The sequence below is a fragment of the Lissotriton vulgaris genome, chromosome 7 (genome assembly GCF_964263255.1).
Source record: "Lissotriton vulgaris chromosome 7, aLisVul1.2, whole genome shotgun sequence".
Classification (NCBI taxonomy): domain Eukaryota; kingdom Metazoa; phylum Chordata; class Amphibia; order Caudata; family Salamandridae; genus Lissotriton; species Lissotriton vulgaris.
This window is the reverse complement of record NC_141695.1, coordinates 1,627,759,279-1,627,782,233: the sequence shown is the minus strand read 5'-3', so window position 1 is coordinate 1,627,782,233 and position 22,955 is coordinate 1,627,759,279. Positions and strand designations below refer to the sequence as shown.

General features: G+C 46.4%; 1 protein-coding gene across 1 annotated transcript in view; it reads left to right on the top strand.

Annotated features, from left to right (window-relative positions):
- The window catches only part of DNTTIP1 (deoxynucleotidyltransferase terminal interacting protein 1), an 86,429-nt gene that overhangs the window by 13,125 nt on the left and 50,349 nt on the right, over positions 1 to 22,955 (top strand). Inside the window, exon 2 of the mRNA XM_086932582.1 lies at positions 8,665 to 8,735. Coding sequence (XP_086788708.1) covers positions 8,665 to 8,735 — 71 coding nt within the window. The remainder of the gene's footprint in view (positions 1 to 8,664; positions 8,736 to 22,955) is intronic.

Sequence of the window (22,955 nt, the reverse complement as noted above, 5' to 3'; positions counted from 1 at the left end):
TTACTATGAAAACGCAGGCAACCAAGACAGCAGGCACCTGTTTTGGCCTGCTTCGGTCCGTTCGCAAGATCCTGCCTCTTCTCCCCCTCCCATCCAGGAAACTACTTGTCCAGGGCCTTGTCTTGGCACGGCTCGATTATAGCAATGCCATTTATCTAGGGGCCCCTGAGTACTCTTTGGCCAAACTCCAACGTACTCAGAATGCGGCGGCCAGGCTCATCATGAACCTTTCTCCTAGAGTGTCGGCCAAGCCCGCCCTCAAAGCCCTACACTGGCTCCCCGTTCGCCAGAGAATAGAATTCAAGGCCCTATGCACCACACACAAGCTCATGAATGGAGCTGGCCCTGACGCGCTTAAACATATGGTTATCCCATATAAAGCCTCAAGATCACTTCGCTCCGACGCCGAGCATCTGGCTACAGTTCCCAAATTCAGGAAGGCTCGTTCCGGCGGACGCCGCTTCTCGGTCAAAGCCTCCACAGCCTGGAACCTACTCCCCCTTAGCCTTCGTCTGGAACCCTCCCACATAGTGTTCCGTAGGAAACTCAAAACATTCCTGTTTCCCAACTAAACACACCCCCTCCCCCCTCTTTGGATAGCGACAGGTTTAATAGCGCGGGGATGCCTACGGGTCACCAGGCGCTCTAGAAATCGCGAAAATAAAATAAATAAAAATAAGATTTCCCCAACCCATTACAGATAGTAAGGATACTGGTGGTTTATGGTCAGTAAATATGTCACATTGATTTCCTCAAATGTACATTTTTGGACTGCCCAGACAATGGCAAGCGCTTCCCGTTCAATTGTGCTGTAATTACTTTCAGTAGTGTTAGTTCGTGAAGCGAAAGCGATGGTATTTTCTTTATCAACCCACTGACCAAATAAAGCTCCAAGACCTTTTTGACTGGCATCAACAGATATGAACGATTTAGCATTAGATACATATAGTTGTAGAGCTGGAGCTTTAATAACAAGCAATTTGACATTTTCAAAAACTTCATTGAGAGAATCACTCCATTCAAATTGTATGCCTTTTTTAAACAAATTGCTTAATGGTTGTATAGATTGCGCATATCCTGGTTCAAATCTGGCATAGTATTCCCACAGTCCCAAGACTGACCGTAAAGAATCTTTGTCATAAGGATGGGGAGCTTTCTGAATAGCTTCTATATTGGAAAATTTAGGTTTAATGCCTTCATTAGATATGGTGTGACCCAGATACTCAACGTCATTGACAAGTAGTTTGCATTTGTTGGCTTTCACTGTCATACCTTTCTCTTGTAAAATCCCCAAAACACTATTCGGTATATGTAAATGTTCCTCTTTTGTCTCTGTGTGGATTAGTATGTCATCCTGAAATGCTTGAACTTGAGTGAAATTACCAAAAAGATTGTCCATTAGTTTTTGGAAAATGCTTGCAGCAGATGCAAGGCCAAAAGGAAGTTTAAGATATTTAAACCCACCAAAAGGTGTTACAAATGCGGTAAAAGCGTGACAGTCAGGTGAAAGAGGAATTTGGCGGTAAGCTGAATGTAGATCAATGGTCAAAAAAAATTTAGATTTCCCAATTTTAGCTAGCATTTCTTGTATAAGGGGTAGAGGATGAGAGAGCTTAAATCAACACGTAGCCTTAAGTCTCCGTAACTTTTTTTCTGTAAAACCACTGGAGAAATCCATTGAGATGAATCTATTGGAGAAATAATGCCTTGTTTTTGGAAAATATTAAGTAATGACTTGAGATCATCTCTAATACTAATTGGTACAGGTATGACTTTGTGTATTATAGGAACAGAATTTTCTTTCAAGATGATATTGTGTTCATAACCTTTAACTGTGCCAACCATGTCTTTAAATACTTCAGGAAAAGATTTTAATACATTATCAACAATAAGATTGGGTTGATCGATGCCTAAAACACAAGATGGTAACTCACCTAAAACTATTGGAGGATCTTGTCTTGGACGTAGATTAATACCTAATAGAGCAAGATCTTTACAACCAATAATGTCTCTGCCTTTGATAGCTATGTAAATCTTAGTTTTGATGGATCTGCCTAAACATTCTAATATATCCCAAAAATAGCCAATGAGATCAATATCTTGTTCTCCAAATGCCTTAGGGTTTAAATCAGGAGCATTCAAAGTCATGGTTTTTGGCCAAAATTTGAAAAATGTCTTGTTAGCTAATATGGTCACAGGAGCTCCAGAATCAGCCATAGCTAAAATGGTAATACCATTGATAGAAATATCAACAAAAGGTCCTTTAATAGGTTTATCAAAATCTTCAGGGACCTCAACAGTAACCACTAAGTTAGAGAATTGAGAAGTATAATCTTGATTATCTGGGTTGTCTAATGCAATGTTGGAAATATTAATTATGTTGGATGGGGAGGGACTTATAGGACTTATACATAGACCTTGAAAGTGTCCACATTTTTGACATTTGGAACACTTTCCCTAAAGCAGGACAGTTGGGGTTGTTTCCTAGGTGATTATTTTGAACCACATCTGAAACAAATCAGTTGAGTTCTCTGAGAATTTCTATATTGTTTACTGTTAAATGGTTATCTATTGCTAACAGTACTAGACACCTGTTTATTGTTTATAGCACAAATTGAATTGTCATCAGACACTAGACTTACATTAGCTGGGATAGAAGGTTGGTTAGAGGTAGAAATATTTTGAGTAACATGAGTAGAAAGTACCTCGGAAGTTACAATTGATCTTTCGATACTTTTTGCAATATCTATGGCTTCTGCCAAAGTAGGATTAATAGAAGTTAAGACGTTCTTTTATTTTCTTGGAATGACAATAGAAAACAAATTGATCTCTTATATAGATGTCAACATTAGCACCAAAATCACATTTTTCAGCTAAAACTCTGAGAGACGCTATGTAATCTTCTACTGATTCATCTTGAGTTTGCTTACACATAGCAAAATTTAATCTTTCTAATAATACACTTGTGGAATCAGAGTACTGTTTACCCATCCGTAGCTTGGCTTCTATGAAAACATTCCATGTAACGTCTTCTTCTATAGGAGGTGGATAATGTGGTAAGTTCTCGAAGACTCTGCGGCCAGCTGTGCCATGATGGTTTAATAATAAAGCTACTTTTCTTGAAGGTGAGTAACCATCAGCATCAATGGCAGTGAGATAGTTCTCAAAATCGCTTAACCATTCGGACCATTTAATCTCAGGTTTTCCGTTTTTTTGTAAGAAATATGATGGTTGAATAACTCCTTGACTAGAAGCCATAATGCACAGTAAAAACTTGTTGGATGTTGAATGAGGCTTGAAGGATGTGTAAATGAGGAAACAGTATATATTTGTTAATGGTACTAAAAATTATTGGTGCAGTATATTATTTGAAATGTTTAATAAAAAGAAACTTCCAATATATACTTGGTAACACAGAAGGTAAATCCTGAAAACGGTAAAACTGCAAATAAATGGCGTGCCTTTAAATCATTAGTAAACAAAATACCAATGTTTATTTAATATTGGTGTGTGAATCACTGACGAGAACCGCACCTTAATCTTGACAAAATCAGCTGTTAAATTAATGGTGTGCGAATCACCGACTTGAAATTAATGGTAAACATCGTACCAATGTTTATTTAAAAGTGGTGTTCAAATCACCAATGCGATCCGCACTTCAATCTTGACAATATCTTGAAAATATCAGGTGTTGAACAAATGGTGTGCGAATCGCCAATATCAGAATTTCCGCACCCCAATGCTGACGATCAGCTGTTTTAAAGACGTTGATAAATTTACACTTCGATCAAGCCCAATCCAAGATGGCCGCTGTAACATCGTGACGTCACAACGTTTTCCCAGCAGTCATCAGGGCAAACACACAGCTTCAGAGGATAATGCCCGTCACAGACAGGAGGGTTCCAAGATGACTCGATCAAGAATGCCGAGCAGCGGAGGAGGAGCCAAGCCTGCAACCACGATGGCCGCTTAGGCTCTCGGCTCCGCCGACCTTCTTGCTTTGCTCATACATCCTGTACCTCATCCTGAACTCGAGCCGTGTTTTTGTGAGGGAGAAATGATGCTGCTTTCGTTGGCGTGTTCCCGGGATTTCTACCAGCTGTAACACCGGCGAAACGTCCTCGCTTAATCTCCGGCCCTTAATATCCACGAGACCGGGGCTTTGAGTGTTGGTGACGGCCAGGCCCTGATGCAATCACAACGGCCATCTGAGACGGGGAGGAGTCGGCCGGCCGGAGTGAGTCTGCCAAACTGCCCTTCCCTTGCTGCGGCCATCCAGACCACCCAGCGGTGTCGTGTGCTTGCGGGACATCGCGGATCTGGGGGATTACAATGTATCTGTTTCTCCGCTCGTGAACCGCCCGAGCAATTTCTTCATCTTTCCCTGAGTTATTGTGGGCGACATCTTGAGCATCACATAATCGGCGCTTGGCACTGAGGGCTCTGGATCGCGATTGCGGGACCAGGCGACCACTGGGACCGCATCCACGCCACCGACCGCAACGCTATGGAGTCTGCTATTCCCGAGATCCTGACCCAATTGTACTCCGGTGAGTGGCAGTGTGGTGACCGGTTGGACGCATGGGAGTGCAACGGTCGGGCTCGAGTTGCGATTTGCCGGGGAGCCTCGTGTGAAGAGGAATGCTGGAGCCTATGCTTTTGGGGCAACGCCAGGGATTAGTGATGTACTGGCTGCTCTAGGTACTTTGCGCACTGCCCTGGATTGTAGCGCCCGAGACCCGGGGAGTCGGCTAGATGCCATTGCTCCCGCTGTGTGCTTTGCTGCACGTGATTGCTCTCGATTGCGGGACACTGCGCCACACCCTGCACCCGAACGCAGTGTACTGCCAACCCCGGTGGATATGGGGATGTCGGAGGACCAGGATCTCGAACCAGCCATGGGGCTGATCGCTGCCGTTGGGAAGAGGTCCGGTGGTGGTGGACCTGCACCGTGGTTGGAGGCTCGGCACCGGACACCGCGTCCGGCTACTCAGTTGTGGACTGATGGGGCGACTCTCCCTCTTCTCCTGGAACTGATACTGCCGGGCTGGTTAACAGACTTTGGGGGATTATTGCTGCGCGTGGATCTCCCACACATCGTCTTTGACCACACACTATTGTTATTGGCTGGCTTTGGTGGGCAGCCCAATGTACTATCATGGCCACTCCATTCACCCACTCCATCTAAAATGGCAGCTGGCCAGCTGGACTCCGTTGATACAATTGACTGCATGGGACAAGGCTGAGGATGTTTTCTTGAGTACTGGTGCACGGACGGCTGGTGACTACGCGGGACAGGCGGTATAATGACTGATTCGAATGTTTGCTCTGTATTGGTTTGAGGGTCTGGGCTCGGAGAGTGGGCGGCCGGGAGCCCGTATATTAATTTTCTTCTCCTCCTCCGCTTTCCATCTTCTTTTCTCACTACATTTCGGGTCTCTTACTTAGGGCGACAGGCACACTGCTGGGGGGGGGGGGGTTCTAGGCCGTAGCCTTCTGCAGGGGTGCGGGGTGGTGGGTTGGGGGAGGGTTTTTTTCTCTTTTCACTTTCCTGTTTCTTTATTTCTATGGCCCTTTTTTCTTTTCTCTTTTATGGCGTCATCGTCTCCTGTGGTTCCTGCAGAATATTCAGTTCGGAGGGGTGGGGCGGCGGTTTGTTATGAAACATGTTTGTACTGATGTCTATCCTGATTAGCGTACTTCGCCTCCACCACTCCTACTGTAATGGTGTTGCTTGCTGACTTTCGCTTCATGTTTTTCAACTGCGGGACCTGGTATGATTGTGTGGCTTTGATCTTGTGACTTTTATATGGTAAAATGAACCTCTTTAATCCTGACTGCCTACAATGAAGCATGTTATATCCTGAACCTTAGTTGGAATCCCTGACCTTGGTCTGCTACGATTGTTTTTCCTAGGTTTGCCTTGTGCTAATCATGTCGTGTTTAGTGGCCGGCCAAGATGGTTGTAGGCCTCTGCTTGTAACTGCTTGACAGATCAATAAAGGTTCGCCAAAAATTAAAAAAAAAAAAAAAGAATGCCGAGCAGCAGGTAAGCAACCTTTGAAAAGTCGCGCTCGCGGTTCAAACGGTCTCAGGAATATCTCTCTGATAAAAAAAATAAGACGAATCTTTGACCGACCTTAAAATTGTCCTCGAAGGAGGTAGTAGATGAAGATCGGCCCAATGAAGATGAAGATCAGTCGTGTGGGCTCCTTAAATACTCTGGTTAATAAGTTCCTTTTCCAGTGAAAACTCGGACAGGCGATGTTGTACCAACATGTAGTATGAGGGAGCGCCGATAATAAGCAGGAACTCCAAGAGATAAATTAACTCTAATTTATTATAAGTTAAATAGTTGTGGAAGGAGCCCACATAAAGAGCTGATTAATCATAAGAGGCCAGGAAAAAACTGCCTCACACAGAGTTCTAATGAACAGACATTCAAGTGACATGTGTGCATTCCAACAGAACATTCCAAACCTTAAAGCGATATGCATATGTACATATTACACACACTCAACAAATTAGTCGCCAATTGGCACTTTGATTATTGCCCTTTTAAAAAAATATGCCTTTTGATTAGCCATATAGTATGTAGTACTGCTGTTTCATGAAAAAAATGTGAGTTTAAGTTTTGATAACGCTTTGCTCTGTATATAATGGATCTAATTAACTGAAATAACAGGATTGATTGATGAAACCGAAGCTTTTCTAGGGATATAATCTCTTGATTTGATTTACCAGTGATGTTAGATTATCTGTTTTTAAGATGAGGCAAGTGACAGCAATGCTGATTAATGTTTTTCTTGATTGAAATTGAAATGCACTGGAGCCCTTCTCACACACACATACCCCCTCTGGGTGCAAACGTCATCTTCTTCTGTCCTTTACCAGCCTACTGCTATTACAACCACTCAGAAAACTTCACACTGTCATCATATTCAACAACCAAGAAAACCAACACATATACCTATATTTCACCCCAACATTCACACACTTTTTCTGACTCTGCCCCTTGCCCGCTCTTTCTCAGTCACAAAACCTTCTGGCAATTAATTTAAGGAATGCTTTCAAGCCAAATGGGCTAATGGTTGTGTGCTTTAAACCGCCACCCACCCTCATCCAAATGGCTGGCTATGAAATACTTTATTTATCTCTAGCATCCCAGTGTCAATACTCTGTTTTAGTGGTTGGAAAATAATCAAACCAGCAATCAGTAGTTGGGTATCTATTGTATTTTGCTACTTTTTTTTTATGTAAGGTGTTTTTAAAGCACAAGCATTACCAGAATTGACAAATGCAGCTCTAGGGAGCACAGTAGAACATATACAATCCCTTAAGAGTTACAGCTAAGTTGGATGCTCAAAAATATTAACTGCTTTGCCGTTCTTGGAGAGTACAAATGTGAAGAGAATATTATCAGCACTGGTCTTTCTTAGATATATGGAATTATTGTGCCTGGACACAAATAAGCAACCATAAAAAATAACATTTCACCATCCAACTGCGAAAACTATTCAAAATACAGACAAAGCACGAAAGTTGTTACAATTATTGCTAAAATTGGATTAGGTAGGTGATTACCGTTCAAAGCCAAACCTTTATGAGGTTTGCCATATCTATAGGATTCTTTGTTCATTGAGTTGAGTTGATTTGTTTAGGTATCCCTGTAATCTTTGTGGGCAGTTTTCCATTATGACTAGAACACAGCAAACGACGTACCAGCTTTACCATCTGCATATAGATACCGATGGCTTTCAAAGCTATCTAACACTTGTCACGAGAACATCTCATCGCTATGTCTTAACAAGAATGAGGCTAGGCCTTGTTCACCTCTAAGTAGCGTTCCCCACAATGAAACCGCGACCATCCTCCCTATGTCCATGCGATGGGCATACTAAGCAGATGACCCTGCACTTTTTACTTCTATGCGACCTGCGCCTAAATTTTAGAACAGTCTATCTTAAACCACTGTTCAAGAAATATAATGCCAAAACCACTAATGCATCTATGAGCCTATTGTTCACGCTAAGAGAACCTAAGATTTGTTTTTATGCCGCAACATTTATTTTAAGTTCAATTAATGCTAGGAAAAGTATGATGTTTTAATGAAATTTTGAACTAATTGACTTTTTTGCCGCTTTTAATGAACTAGGAACTGCGACCAGTGTCCCCACTACCCTGGGACGGGCATACTAATAGAGCACTCTGCACTTTTTACTCCATGTGATATGTTCTTGAACTTAGAATTGTCTATTTTAAACAATTGTTTAAGAAATGCTGCTATAAGTCTATTGTCTACACAAAGAGAGTTGAGATTAGTTTTATGTTGTGACATCTCTTTTAAGTTTAATTTGCTGGGAATTGTATGATGTTTTAATGACATTTTGAAACTCTAATTGATTGCTGGTTGTTCTTAATGAATTTGGTCATTGAATCTGTATATGTGCATTTGCTTTTATGGTTGCCACATTTTAACCGAATAAAGCTTATTGAATTGAATTGACTAGAACACAGTGTTTATGGTTGTTCCCTGGTCCGTGACGGATGTATGGCTTACGCCGAGAGTGTGCTTATGAAAATCGGAATATTAATCCTGATGTATGTGGCGGTGTTATTTAACTTTTTAAAAACGATGTTTTCTATTTTTTTTGTAAATAACAGAATCCGTGGAACATCATGATCAAACACAGACAAGTTCATAAAAGGGGCAGACGTTCCCAGATGGCAGTGAGGTAAGACATGGGAGGCTCATCATAGAACTCTAGGTTTCCAGTTGAGAGAAAAGCATGGAGCACATTAAGCATTCAGTTTATTTTAACACCTTAGCTGCTATGGAACGTCCAGCTCCACTGCTGGACGTTCCATTGCACAGGTGCAGTTGGATTGTCCAACGACCAACGGCAGCACTCCCGAGGTAGTGGTGCCGTCGGCCGTTGGACGGGCGCAGCACTTAAGGTGTTAACAGTAGCCACCTATAGAGAAAACAACTTCCCTTATTTATTGTAGTCATGGCAGAGTTAGGGTCTACCTTAACCCGGGTCAGGCATGCATTTCTGTAGGTTCCATATCTAGTTTAATTTTTGATTAGGGAATCTAGGCTGTTTGATTTCTACCAAAACTGGCCACTCTCTTCTACCCATGTGGGAGCATCCTAACAACAAGTATTGACAAAGCCAATATGTCTGACGTGTTTAGGGGATATTTGTTTATATTTGGGCAACTATGTGTATTGCCCCCGGCAGTTATAGAAAGTAAATGAAGCATGAATAAATGAAGCCGATCTATAAAGCACAAAACAGTTGCTCCAAGAAGGAGCGTCCCGGTGCTAGTGAAAAGTAGGATGCAGTAAAAGAGTAGATTCAAGCGGGACCAACCATCAATTAGATCTCTGTAAGCAGGTGGGTCTTTAAAAGGGTCTTAAATTAATTCTCTGAATTAGCCCCTCTAATGTGATCCAGTAAGAGGTTCCATCGCTTTGGGGCCAGGAAAGAGAAGGAGCACCCACCTGCTCTGGCCTTTTTGATCCTGGGGATGCAGAGTAGGTTGTGACTGGCTGAGCCTAAAGCTCTGTCAGGAAGATATGTTTTGATTTTATCGCAGATGTACACAGGACCTTTCAGTTGAGTGGCACAAAATGTTAATGTCCAGGCTTTGAGTTCTTTTCTTTCTTTGACGGAGAGCCAGTGGAGTGTTTTTAAGCCATTCTAAATTGCTTTCCTTTTGGGGATATATTTAGCACAAGTCTGGCTACCAGATTCTCGACTCATTGGAGTCTGCTTAGCAATACCTATGGAGAACTTAGGAACAACAACTTGGCATAATCAAATCTCTATGGTATTGATGCATGAAGGATTATCTTTCTAGTGTGCTCAGGCAAGAATTTGAGAGTTTTCTGGAGGGGAAAAACAGGCTTCTGCAGTAACATTAACAAAAGGTTTGAAAGTGAGGGCAGTGTCAAGCTTGACCCCCAAGTTTATTACAGTAATGGACGTAGCCAGGGGGAGTCCCATTTCAGAAGGCCACAGGTGGGTCAGATCCAGTATGGAAGGGGATGTGAAAATCATAATTTTGAATTTCTCGGAATTTAGGCAGAGGCAGCATTCATGCACTTAGCCAACTACTGCCGTTTGGCAGCTCTGAGAATTGTATCAGACCGAGGAATCAAGGTGTTTAAAGGCATACATTAAATGGGGTATAATCGGCGTAAGACACCACATTAAAACCCCACTCTAGAACAATAGCAGCAAGAGGAGCTAGATAGATGTTAAAAAGGCACTGGCTTAAAGCAGAGTCCTGTGGAACACCACAGACGACCACATGAAAGGCTGATGTAAAAGGAGCAGAAATACTGCTTGCGGTGGAAGAGGAAAGATTTAATCCATTACCTCCTCGTTAGTCTTCCTCGCCACATGACTAACAAAGTGAGCTTCAGCTCCACACCAGAACCGTCCAAAGCAAAAAGTCAGCCTCCCATGCCTTCCATCCCTTCCCAATATGGCCGACCCATTGCACCCTTGACCTCTAGGAGGCGGGCCGGGCCAACCCATCAGCCTGTTTTTTGTTTGTTCTGCGCACATCTCTCCAGATGATTTAGGTAAGTGGTGCCTGTGGTAGCAGGTACGTGGGTCTGAGATTGGAGGTCCTGCTTTAGCGCGGACCCTAGGATCTTGGGCTCTTTCCCGGTGTGTTCTGGCCAGTTGGGCTCTGCTCCAGCGGGCCAAGGGTTTACGGGGGTGGCCGGGGTACAGATTGAGTGCTCCCTCTGCTCTGTGCCCGGTTTGTCACCGCCCGCCTGCCTTCCGTGGCGCTGCGGCGGGCGGCGGCTGTGCGTGTATGTTTCACTTTGTTCGCGCTGCCCGCCTGCCCCTCGGGGCGTTGCGGCAGGCGAAGGCATTGCTAAGCGCCGAAGGCCCTGCATACTTGCGATTGGCACAGCAGCTTTGTGGCTTGCCGGCCTAGATTCGCGTTCCCTCTAAGGGGCGCTCCTGTTCCTCGTCATGAACTAATTGCAATCCTGACGGGGTAAGAGCTCGGTGCTCTTCTTTGATTCCACTCGGGTCTTTTTTTTTATGGTTGCCTGCTGAGTTTGGTCCCGGCCCTTTGGCCGGGAGCGAGAACCAATGGATCAAGGGTGAGCCGATGGAGATCACAAAGCTGTGCTGACACAGGAGCATGCTTAGGACTGTGACACATAAGGCGAGCCGTTGCGTTCTGGGTTGCTGATGTTTCTTTTTTACAGTAGGTACACTTATGTGAGCTGTAGACCCTACTATATGGCCTCTCTGAAATAATCCTATGAAGATGGGGTGGAATGGACTGCACTTTATTATGCTCGGCTCTGCTTGCATTATAGTGATTTGTTCGGCGCTCCCTGCCCGGTTCATTCGCTGATTTGTTAATGGGGTAGGCGCGCATCCTCCCGGGCCAGCGAATCCGGTCCCGTAGTTGCGTGCACTCACCCGTTCCTCGGTAGGTTGCAGGTGTCCCTGGAGTGGCGGGCCCTTGGTGGGCTCACTTTCATGCACATAGCTTTCGGGGTGGTTAGTGGTTTGTGGTGTCTGGCACACATGCATGTGTGCTATGTCCTTCTCGCTCTACGGCACTATCCACATGGTTTATGGCACATACATTAACCTGACTGACCAGCTCGCCGGGCACAGCCTACTGACCTGTCCGACCCTGGCATGCCACTGAAGGCATCGGGTGATCCTAAAACGACGAGTGCTTCACTTTTTTTCACAACCATAACTTTCAGTGAAACCGATAACAACATTGAATAAACTCAATGTCAACATTACTTAATTAACGCCCATTTAGCTGTGCTGGCATGGAGTGGGACCAGATAGGTTATCTGCTTAACTCAGCAACGGTGTGGGGGAGCAGGTTGGGTTTGGCACCTTCTGTAGGAAGGTACATCCTGACTATGGTTGCCCCCAACTTTTTGCCCTGTGTTTTAGCTGGTTTTGGACATAGTCGACCTGGGACCCTGCCAATCAGGACCCCAGGCCTACTGCTCTCTCTTTAAAAATGGATTCCATGTACCCTAGGTGCATTTCCAATTGGTACTGGGCCACCCTATCAGACCCTGTAACTCAGGGCATGGGTGTACCCAGGGCTGCCAGGGGCTGCAGCATGTATTATGCCACCCCTGGCTGGCCTCCTAAATTTGACACAACTGGCTGCATGACAGCTGGGGCAAAGTCGTGTAATCACCCTTTGCTGTAGGTGTAGTATACCTATACCTAACCCTAAAATGGACACACAGATTCCTATCAGTCACTCCTATGGCAGGCCTTGACAATCCTGAAGGCAGAGTGCTTGGAATCGTGTGAGATGGTGCTCTGGCATGAGCTGAGCCTGTCTGCAGCTTGCGGAACCAAGTCCTAATAGCTGCTCCATGATATCGCATACCATATACTCTTAAGTGCATTATAATCCTCGCGGTTAAATGCTAACTTTGGTATTGCTTTATCAAAACATGTCGAGTAAGGTGTCATACGAATTGGAATACTAACCCCTCGCCAATTCTGGCGACGGGGTTAGCATTCCACCCTTCTAGAGGGACACGACATGTATGTAACTGTGAACCCCGGTTAAAGTTAAGCAAAGCCTCGGCTCCACAAAATGGATGCTGCCACCACAGACACGAGTCTGACCCCCTGCAGCTGGGAGTCCTCCCAGTGAGGGGAGCCTGGACAAAGGGTTTCCTGTCCGGGGCGGTGCTAGCACCATCCCAGACATGGTTTTGTGTATCCTGGGTAGGCAGGGCTTTTCAGGAAGGTGACTGCTGAGTGGCACCCCGGTGCTCACTACGCATAGGCCAGTCAGAACCAGTTCCAGGGGCACACCAGCCCCTGGCCTGGGGAAGTCCGGCAGAGGAGAGGGGTGTAACCACCCCCCTCCTGGTCCCACCCATAGGCAGGACCTAGTCACCGGGTCAGCCCCCTTTTTTAGTATAAAGATAGGAGCGGGCCCCCTGTTCAAATTAGATCATCTTTGGAATCAAGATACCACTTTCTTCGAAAGGACTTCACGATTTCTTCTTCAAGATTCTCCCTTGTGGCTAAGGAGTAGTCACCCTGCATCCGCAGGCACCATCCTAAAGAACACTGCGGTCTGCTGCAAGTCCTTCATCACGAATCCGACGACCCAGCTCGACGAGACCCGGCTTCCCTGGCACCTCTGACCTCTACTCACCTCTACAGCCAAGCTGTGAACCGTGAGTGCGACGAGACCTCGAGGGACCGACGATCGCCAAGACTGCACGACATCTTTACTGCAAGCCCACCGTGTCCTCCACTGGTGAGTGCTTTGGGGTCCGAGAAGCCCCGACCCAGCGCAGCTCCAGCACCCAAGGTCAGCCTCCCTGCATCTCCACGATCGGCGTGGGGCCCTTCTGCTGTTTGCTGTGCACCGCGTTGTTTGGCTACTAGCCGGCTGGCTTGTGGCCTTCTGAACGACGCCCGACGACAACTCTTCTGCTGGTCTGGTTGCTCCAGGCTGGCCCTTGCTTCCTTTTTCAAGAGAGGCACCCCGGACCCTCCTGGTCCACTCCAGACGCCATTTTAGGTCCACCGCGTGGGCTTGAATTTGCCAAGGCTTTGTTGCCCAATCCTGGGTCCAGCGACGCCGACAGCTTCTATCTTCGTGGGACAGCTCGATCCTCCATCCTGGTCGCCGACAACGCCTCCTGGTCCGTGAGATCTTCGAGTCAAGCATCACCCACTCACCTTGTCGAGGTGGCTACCATCCGGTGCCCTCCTGGTGCCCACTGACTACTGGCTAGTAGTCTCGAACTTGGTCCCCTCTGCTTTCAGGTGTCATCTATCTTCGAGATCCAGGCTTGGATCCAACTGAACTTTCTTCACTGGTCACCGGCCAGCATCTTTTCTTCCGGCTCCTGGTCCGTCTACGAGGATTCCCGACGTCTTTTCAGACCTATGCAGCTGCAGCCCCTGGGCTAGGTAACTTCGGCATTTCGGTGCCCCAGCATAGCTTCACTATCCAAGGGTCAGAATCTATCTTCGTTTTCTCCCTACCAGGTCGGGTTCGCCCGAGAACACTAGCTTTCTATTTTCCTAGCTACCATAGACTTTTGTCCGCATCTCGCGTGAGAGTGCACACACTGCACCCGAGTCCCCTAGGCCTCCTAGTCGTAATCTAACGATTCCCTAGTCAAGTCCTAGCGATTCCAAAAGCTATTAGTATTGTACTTACCTGCAAGGAATTTCACATTCCACTTTTAGAGTATATGGTTTTCCGTGCCCCTCGGGCATTTGTACATACTGTGCTAACTTAAGTATTTTTGTAAGAGTTTTGGTTTATGCTTAGTACCCTGTCCTCATAAAGAGTACAGGGCTGTTGTGATCTTTAATAAATAACTGTTTATTTTCATAACACTTGTGTGGTGTCCTTTCACTGGGTATTCAAGGGGTATATGTGTGGTAAACAGCTGGCTTAACACGCCCTCTCGAGTCTTTAGCCTTAGACTGCTCGTATCCATGCTACTAGGATAGCTGGTCTATAAGGTTGACTTACAACCAATCATCAATAAGGATTGCTGGACTGATACATAGTGTGCACTAGAATAGTGACCACTGCATATCAGGCCACCTTCTCACATTGGTGAGCAGCGGTTGGGATTTGAGCTTGCTGTTGTTTTACCACACGTATCCTAAGAATATCTTGTTGAAAGATCACATAAGTACTGTTAGGTACATATAACTAAAGCTTAGAATACTCTGAGTTCTACTGAACCAGCTGTTGTAGCTCCTCAAGGCTTAGCACACCTTGGCTGCAACTCTTAGCAAGGGATCAGTAGGTAAACACATAGTGTAGGTAGGTGCATCACTTACACCACACTAGAATCAGCATGTCAGACAAAGGAGGAAACTCTGAGTATCCCCTTGTGTCAGTGGACCTTCCACAGGTCACTTCTAAATATGCTGCTCTTAGCTTCCATGAGATGAGACAAGTGTGTACTCTCAGGAAACTAAAACAGGGGTCTAACCCCACCACTTCCTTTCTGATTGGTCTCTTAGAGGCTTATGATGCCAGTAGGGCTGGTAACCCAGACCCTTCTAATCCAGAAGGAAGTTTGCCCTCCTTACAGGGTCCCTTTGATATCCATCCCCTCCATGAGGCAGATGATGCTGAGGAGGAGGATGAGTTGTCTGGGGATGAGGCAGATAAGGGACAGGTAGAAGTCAGAAGACTAACCAGGTCCAACTTAAGCAGACATGAGATTGGTACTGGGGGACCCCTGGGCCCACTCTCAGGTCAGCTTAACATTGGGAATGGACGAGTTAGGTCTCTATCAAGAGGCTCCAACAGATCCTTTCGAACCAATGGCTCTCTCAACTCTTCTCACAGAGGAATGTCTTCCCCTAAGAGGAGAGTGTATGAAGCTGAAGAAAGGGCAATCAAACTAAGGATTGAAAGGGAAGAACTTGCCCTGGCCAAAGAGAGACTTGCCCTTGCTAGAGAGCAAGAATTATGTGGGCTACAGCCCACTGGTGGCAGCAATAATCCTAGCAATAGGGAAAGGAGTTTTGATAAAAAGCACCTGAATAAGATAGTGCCCCCCTTTAAAGAAGGGGATGACATCCACAAATGGATTACTGCTTTGGAGAGAGCCTGCACTGTGCAGGGTGTTCCCCAAAGTCAGTGGGCAGCTATCTTGTGGCTCTCCTTTGATGGTAAAGGTAGAGATAAGCTCCTCACCACAAGGGTGGAGGATGCTAACAATTACAAAATCTTGAAGAATGTACTGGTTGATGGGTTTGGTTTAACCACTGAACAATACAGGATGCTGTTCAGAGACACCCAGAAAACTCAGTCTCAAGATTGGACTGACTTTGTTGATTGTGCCACTAAGGCTTTTGAAGGCTGGCTACTGGGTAGTAAGGTTACTGATTTTAAAGGATTGTACAATCTAATTATGAGGGAGCAAATCTTAAATAATTGTCAGAACCAGTTATTACATCAGCACCTGGTAGACTCTGAGTTGACCTCTCCACAGGAATTGGGTAAGAGGGCAGACAAATGGGTCAGAACCAGGGTTAGGCCTAAAAACCAGGGTGGTGACCAGAAAAAGGAATCAACCAAGCCTCAAGAGAAGGGTGGGGATAAATCCACAGAGAAGACTTCCCAAGGGCCCCAAAACTCCAACAAGGGTGGTGGGTCCCAGAACACTCCTTCAGAACAGAAGAAACCCTATTGCCATACCTGTAAACAGGTGGGTCATTACAAAAATGATGCCAGTTGCCCTAAAAATGGTAATAAGGGAAATATACCCCCAGGTAATACTCCTAAACCTCCTGTTACCACTAGTGGTAATCCCCCAGGTGGTGGGAGTGCCCCCAAGAATGTGGTGGGCATTACTTTGGGCAGTCAGGAGGACTATGGCCTAGCCAGGTTCCCTGACCACACTCTTGTCTGTGAGACTGGCATGGGGTTTGCCAACTTCACTACTGGACCCCACATTTTGGGAAAGTATAGACAAGAAGTTTTAGTGAATGGTCAGAAAGTTGAGGCATTCAGAGACACAGGGGCCAGCCTCACCATGGTGAGTGACCATCTGGTCCCCTCTGCTCAACTGACCCCTGGTTTTACTTATCAGGTGACAGACATTCATGGAGTGAAGAGAAGGCATCCCATGGCAGTAGTCAAGCTCAGTTGGGGTAATGTCACAGGGCCCATGAGAGTGGCAGTGACAGATAACCTACCTGTAGATTGCTTACTGGGGAATGACCTGGAACTCTCAGCATGGGCTGAGGTGGAGCAAGAAACTCACTCCAGGATGATAGGCCTATCCAGACAGGTTAATGGGGCAGTAATAGCTACAGCCCCAGTCCAAGCACCATTCCTCCCTGAAAAGGTTGGAAGGGCAGTGGTAGCCACTGCCCAGGCTCAGACAGACTTTCCAGAACAGGATAGGAGGGCTGTGACAGTCACAGCCCAAACACAAACTGAGTGCCCGCCTGAAAAGGTTGGCAAGGTTGAAATGGTCTCAGCCTCTACTCAAACAGATAGTGAGGTTGTGAAGCCTGAAACAATGGATCACTCCACTCAAACAGAGAGCATTGAGGAGGAAGAAGAGTCTTCCCCCTCCCAGACACTAGGTGAGAGCCAGCCTCCCCAGGGAACTGTCTCTACCCCTGTTGAAGGAACTGCCCCAGAGGTAGTCAGGCCTAGCCTGGCAGAGCCCCTGATGGCAGTGGACCCTTCCCAGGTGGGACCCAGTCTGGAGCAGGTAACCTGCACCTCTCTACCCTGCCTCAGTCAGCCCAGGGCTGAAGAGGACAGGGAGGCCAGTGGTGGACCCCAAAGGGCCCCCTGTCCAACAGAACCCCTTAATCAGCAGATTAGGATCACTGAAGCTGGTAACCCTAGCCAAGTGAAAATAGAACAGACTCCTGAGGGATCCCCCTTAAAAGTAGTTAGGGAACTCCCACAGCTGGACACTGTTGGGCACAGCCAAACATGGGGCCTAAAAACCCCAGACCTGACCTGTCCCTCCAGTAAGCCAAACAGAGGGACTCAGCCTCCAGCTTTAGGTAGCCAGAGGCTGACCCTGAGAGCTCAGTGCATCTCAGCTAAAGAAAGAAAGGCACACATGATGAATGGTGATTGGAGGAAGTTGAGCCCAAAGGTAGAGGAGCCTCACTTCAGTACTCCATCCCAGCATCAGCCTTCTTCTTTCCCAAGACACACCAGAGACAGAGATTCCCTATGGTGGAGACCCTCAGATACCCTTAGGGTGAGGGGTTGCCTAGTGGACCATGACACAGGGGGAAACCAAGCCAGAGCTGGTCCTTCCTTATATGGCCACTTAGGTAATAGAATGAACAATTGTGCACCGAGCACTCCTATTTTCTTCAATGTTTTCACTGAATCTAACCTAATGTTATGATCTGTGTGCAGCAACTGAATGAGTATACCCAGGTACTCTACTAAGTAGCATGCAAATGTGGCTGGCCAACAAAAGTTAGCACAGGCTCAGTTGCGCACAACTTTTTAAATTCTATTGATCAAACCTTATTTATGGACGTTTCAACATATTTTTATTCATATGATCTTTGTAGTTCAATCAAATGTTTTTATAACACAACCTTCTGTGTTTATACATTTTACACATGAGTGTTCATTTACAAAATAAAGACAATAAATTTATACATTTAAACAGCAACATGAAATTTCTTGAATGTATCAGAATCCGCCCAATGCATTTCGGGACAGAAGCAGGGTCCCTTCGTCAGGGGCAATGCTGAAAAATAACATGTACAGGCACATCAGTCTCTATGCATCTAATACATACATCTATATACTTCTGGTTCATCACATATCTTGTGTTTTTTCCACCACCAAAATTACACCCATAGTGCATAAACCAATAAATACACCTAAAAACCAAACAAGCATGTATGGACTACTTACATACACACACGAATAACTCTATTTCCTTCAAGCCGCGTTTCTCCTTGGTCCACAAAACAACTAAAAAAAAAACTAAAAAAAACAATATAAACCCTATTCAGGCTTATTCATAACCCTCGAGTGAAGACTTAAACCACAATTGTTTCACCACATGTTTGGTTGCATACCTGCATATGACTCAGTAATATGCGTGTCTTCAAACCTTCCTCGAATGTAACGTGATCATCATTCACAATCTATCTGTAATACACAAGGATAAACCACTAAATATTCTGATTGCTTCCGCATAGAACCACAACTAAGTATATCGCGCTCAACCCAACCTTACCATCAATGTTCCAAAAAACGCCGCTTTCCAAAACAATCCGTCAGGTCTTCACCCAAAGCTCGGGATCTCCCGCGTTTGCAATACCAGCGCCATTGCCTGGATAAATTGCCAAAACCTGCCTCCCTATTGGTTAAACTACAGAAACTCTACGCCAATCAGAAGCACCGAGCCAAACCCAGTCGTATACGTCACGCGTTGTCCAGGCGACCGAATACTGCAACCACCATAGGGTTTATATTGTTTTTTTTAGTTGTTTTGTGGAATGCATTGGGCGGATTCTGATACATTCAAGAAATTTCATGTTGCTGTTTAAATGTATAAATTTATTGTCTTTATTTTGTAAATGAACACTCATGTGTAAAATGTATAAACACAGAAGGTTGTGTTATAAAAACATTTGATTGAACTACAAAGATCATATGAATAAAAATATGTTGAAACGTCCATAAATAAGGTTTGATCAATAGAATTTAAAAAGTTGTGCGCAACTGAGCCTGTGCTAACTTTTGTTGGCCAGCCACATTTGCATGCCACTTAGGTAATAGAGGCTTACCTGGACAAGGATAGCCTTATCTCCTTTCGTTTGGGGGGGGGTTGTGTAGGAAGGTACATCCTGACTATGGTTGCCCCCAACTTTTTGCCCTGTGTTTTAGCTGGTTTTGGACATAGTCGACGTGGGACCCTGCCAATCAGGACCCCAGGCCTACTGCTCTCTCTTTAAAAATGGATTCCATGTACCCTAGGTGCATTTCCAATTGGTACTGGGCCACCCTATCAGACCCTGTAACTCAGGGCATGGGTGTACCCAGGGCTGCCAGGGGCTGCAGCATGTATTATGCCACCCCTGGCTGGCCTCCTAAATTTGACACAACTGGCTGCATGACAGCTGGGGCAAAGTCGTGTAATCACCCTTTGCTGTAGGTGTAGTATACCTATACCTAACCCTAAAATGGACACACAGATTCCTATCAGTCACTCCTATGGCAGGCCTTGACAATCCTGAAGGCAGAGTGCTTGGAATCGTGTGAGATGGTGCTCTGGCATGAGCTGAGCCTGTCTGCAGCTTGCGGAACCAAGTCCTAATAGCTGCTCCATGATATCGCATACCATATACTCTTAAGTGCATTATAATCCTCGCGGTTAAATGCTAACTTTGGTATTGCTTTATCAAAACATGTCGAGTAAGGTGTCATACGAATTGGAATACTAACCCCTCGCCAATTCTGGCGACGGGGTTAGCATTCCACCCTTCTAGAGGGACACGACATGTATGTAACTGTGAACCCCGGTTAAAGTTAAGCAAAGCCTCAGCTCCACAAAATGGATGCTGCCACCACAGACACGAGTCTGACCCCCTGCAGCTGGGAGTCCTCCCAGTGAGGGGAGCCTGGACAAAGGGTTTCCTGTCCGGGGAGGTGCTAGCACCATCCCAGACATGGTTTTGTGTATCCTGGGTAGGCAGGGCTTTTCAGGAAGGTGACTGCTGAGTGGCACCCCGGTGCTCACTACGCATAGGCCAGTCAGAACCAGTTCCAGGGGCACACCAGCCCCTGGCCTGGGGAAGTCCGGCAGAGGAGAGGGGTGTAACCACCCCCCTCCTGGTCCCACCCATAGGCAGGACCTAGTCACCGGGTCAGCCCCCTTTTTTAGTATAAAGATAGGAGCGGGCCCCCTGTTCAAATTAGATCATCTTTGGAATCAAGATACCACTTTCTTCGAAAGGACTTCACGATTTCTTCTTCAAGATTCTCCCTTGTGGCTAAGGAGTAGTCACCCTGCATCCGCAGGCACCATCCTAAAGAACACTGCGGTCTGCTGCAAGTCCTTCATCACGAATCCGACGACCCAGCTCGACGAGACCCGGCTTCCCTGGCACCTCTGACCTCTACTCACCTCTACAGCCAAGCTGAGAACCGTGAGTGCGACGAGACCTCGAGGGACCGACGATCGCCAAGACTGCACGACATCTTTACTGCAAGCCCACCGTGTCCTCCACTGGTGAGTGCTTTGGGGTCCGAGAAGCCCCGACCCAGCGCAGCTCCAGCACCCAAGGTCAGCCTCCCTGCATCTCCACGATCGGCGTGGGGCCCTTCTGCTGTTTGCTGTGCACCGCGTTGTTTGGCTACTAGCCGGCTGGCTTGTGGCCTTCTGAACGACGCCCGACGACAACTCTTCTGCTGGTCTGGTTGCTCCAGGCTGGCCCTTGCTTCCTTTTTCAAGAGAGGCACCCCGGACCCTCCTGGTCCACTCCAGACGCCATTTTAGGTCCACCGCGTGGGCTTGAATTTGCCAAGGCTTTGTTGCCCAATCCTGGGTCCAGCGACGCCGACAGCTTCTATCTTCGTGGGACAGCTCGATCCTCCATCCTGGTCGCCGACAACGCCTCCTGGTCCGTGAGATCTTCGAGTCAAGCGTCACCCACTCACCTTGTCGAGGTGGCTACCATCCGGTGCCCTCCTGGTGCCCACTGACTACTGGCTAGTAGTCTCGAACTTGGTCCCCTCTGCTTTCAGGTGTCATCTATCTTCGAGATCCAGGCTTGGATCCAACTGAACTTTCTTCACTGGTCACCGGCCAGCATCTTTTCTTCCGGCTCCTGGTCCGTCTACGAGGATTCCCGACGTCTTTTCAGACCTATGCAGCTGCAGCCCCTGGGCTAGGTAACTTCGGCATTTCGGTGCCCCAGCATAGCCTCACTATCCAAGGGTCAGAATCTATCTTCGTTTTCTCCCTACCAGGTCGGGTTCGCCCGAGAACACTAGCTTTCTATTTTCCTAGCTACCATAGACTTTTGTCCGCATCTCGCGTGAGAGTGCACACACTGCACCCGAGTCCCCTAGGCCTCCTAGTCGTAATCTAACGATTCCCTAGTCAAGTCCTAGCGATTCCAAAAGCTATTAGTATTGTACTTACCTGCAAGGAATTTCACATTCCACTTTTAGAGTATATGGTTTTCCGTGCCCCTCGGGCATTTGTACATACTGTGCTAACTTAAGTATTTTTGTAAGAGTTTTGGTTTATGCTTAGTACCCTGTCCTCATAAAGAGTACAGGGCTGTTGTGATCTTTAATAAATAACTGTTTATTTTCATAACACTTGTGTGGTGTCCTTTCACTGGGTATTCAAGGGGTATATGTGTGGTAAACAGCTGGCTTAACACGCCCTCTCGAGTCTTTAGCCTTAGACTGCTCGTATCCATGCTACTAGGATAGCTGGTCTATAAGGTTGACTTACAACCAATCATCAATAAGGATTGCTGGACTGATACATAGTGTGCACTAGAATAGTGACCACTGCATATCAGGCCACCTTCTCACACCTTCCTGTCCCGGTTCAGCCAACGGGTACTCTGTACTCTGGGGATGGTCTTTATTGGTATGTACCTGGCAGTTGTGTGTTCCTAATTGCTTTTCTGGCCTGTCTTTTGATTCGATTAGTCTTGGTTTTCCCTTGGGTGAGTACTGACTCTTGCTCCTACGGTTGTGTGTTCCTGCGTCTTGGTGTTCACGGGCTGTGGTTGCTCCGTCACTTTGTGCAACGGCATTGGGATGCCGTTTGTTCACAAGCACCATGCATTTCATGGAGAGTCACTGTGGCCTAACGATTAGGGTCTTAATCTCTTACTCGCAGAGTTTAGTGTTCCATTCCTGGTGTTTCAGTGTTTCTGTTTCCACAATTGAATATGTAGGCTTTAGTGATTTGTGTGTCCGGGGTTGGACATTTCAATATTCTCTACATTGGACCCTTCTCACTCTTTCTTTGTTCTGAGGGTGCGTTGTTGGGTTCCATTGTGCTGGTGGCTTAATGGTCTGTTGCGTCCAATGCGGGCACCTGTGTTTGACCTCTTGGTCACAGGTTCTACTCCCTGCGGGTCCCCTCAACCTTTTGTCCATCTGGGGTCGTGATAAGGTGTCCCATTGTGTTGGGTGTCTGTAGGTGTCTGTTATTCAGCGCCAAGTTGCTCTTGGGTGGACTTGGCCTTTACTAGTTCACTTTGTGGTACTACGCTCTTTGTAAGGGGGCATCTTTGATTGCCTTTCATGTACGTGCTGGTGGTGGTCCATGCTTCGACTGTTAGGGTGTTGCAGGGCCACAACTTCATTTTTTGATGTATTGTCCCTGTCTCCTTTATCTCTTCTGGGTTTGGGCCTGTGGTTCTTGCGTCCTGTGGACTCCTGTTCCCGCC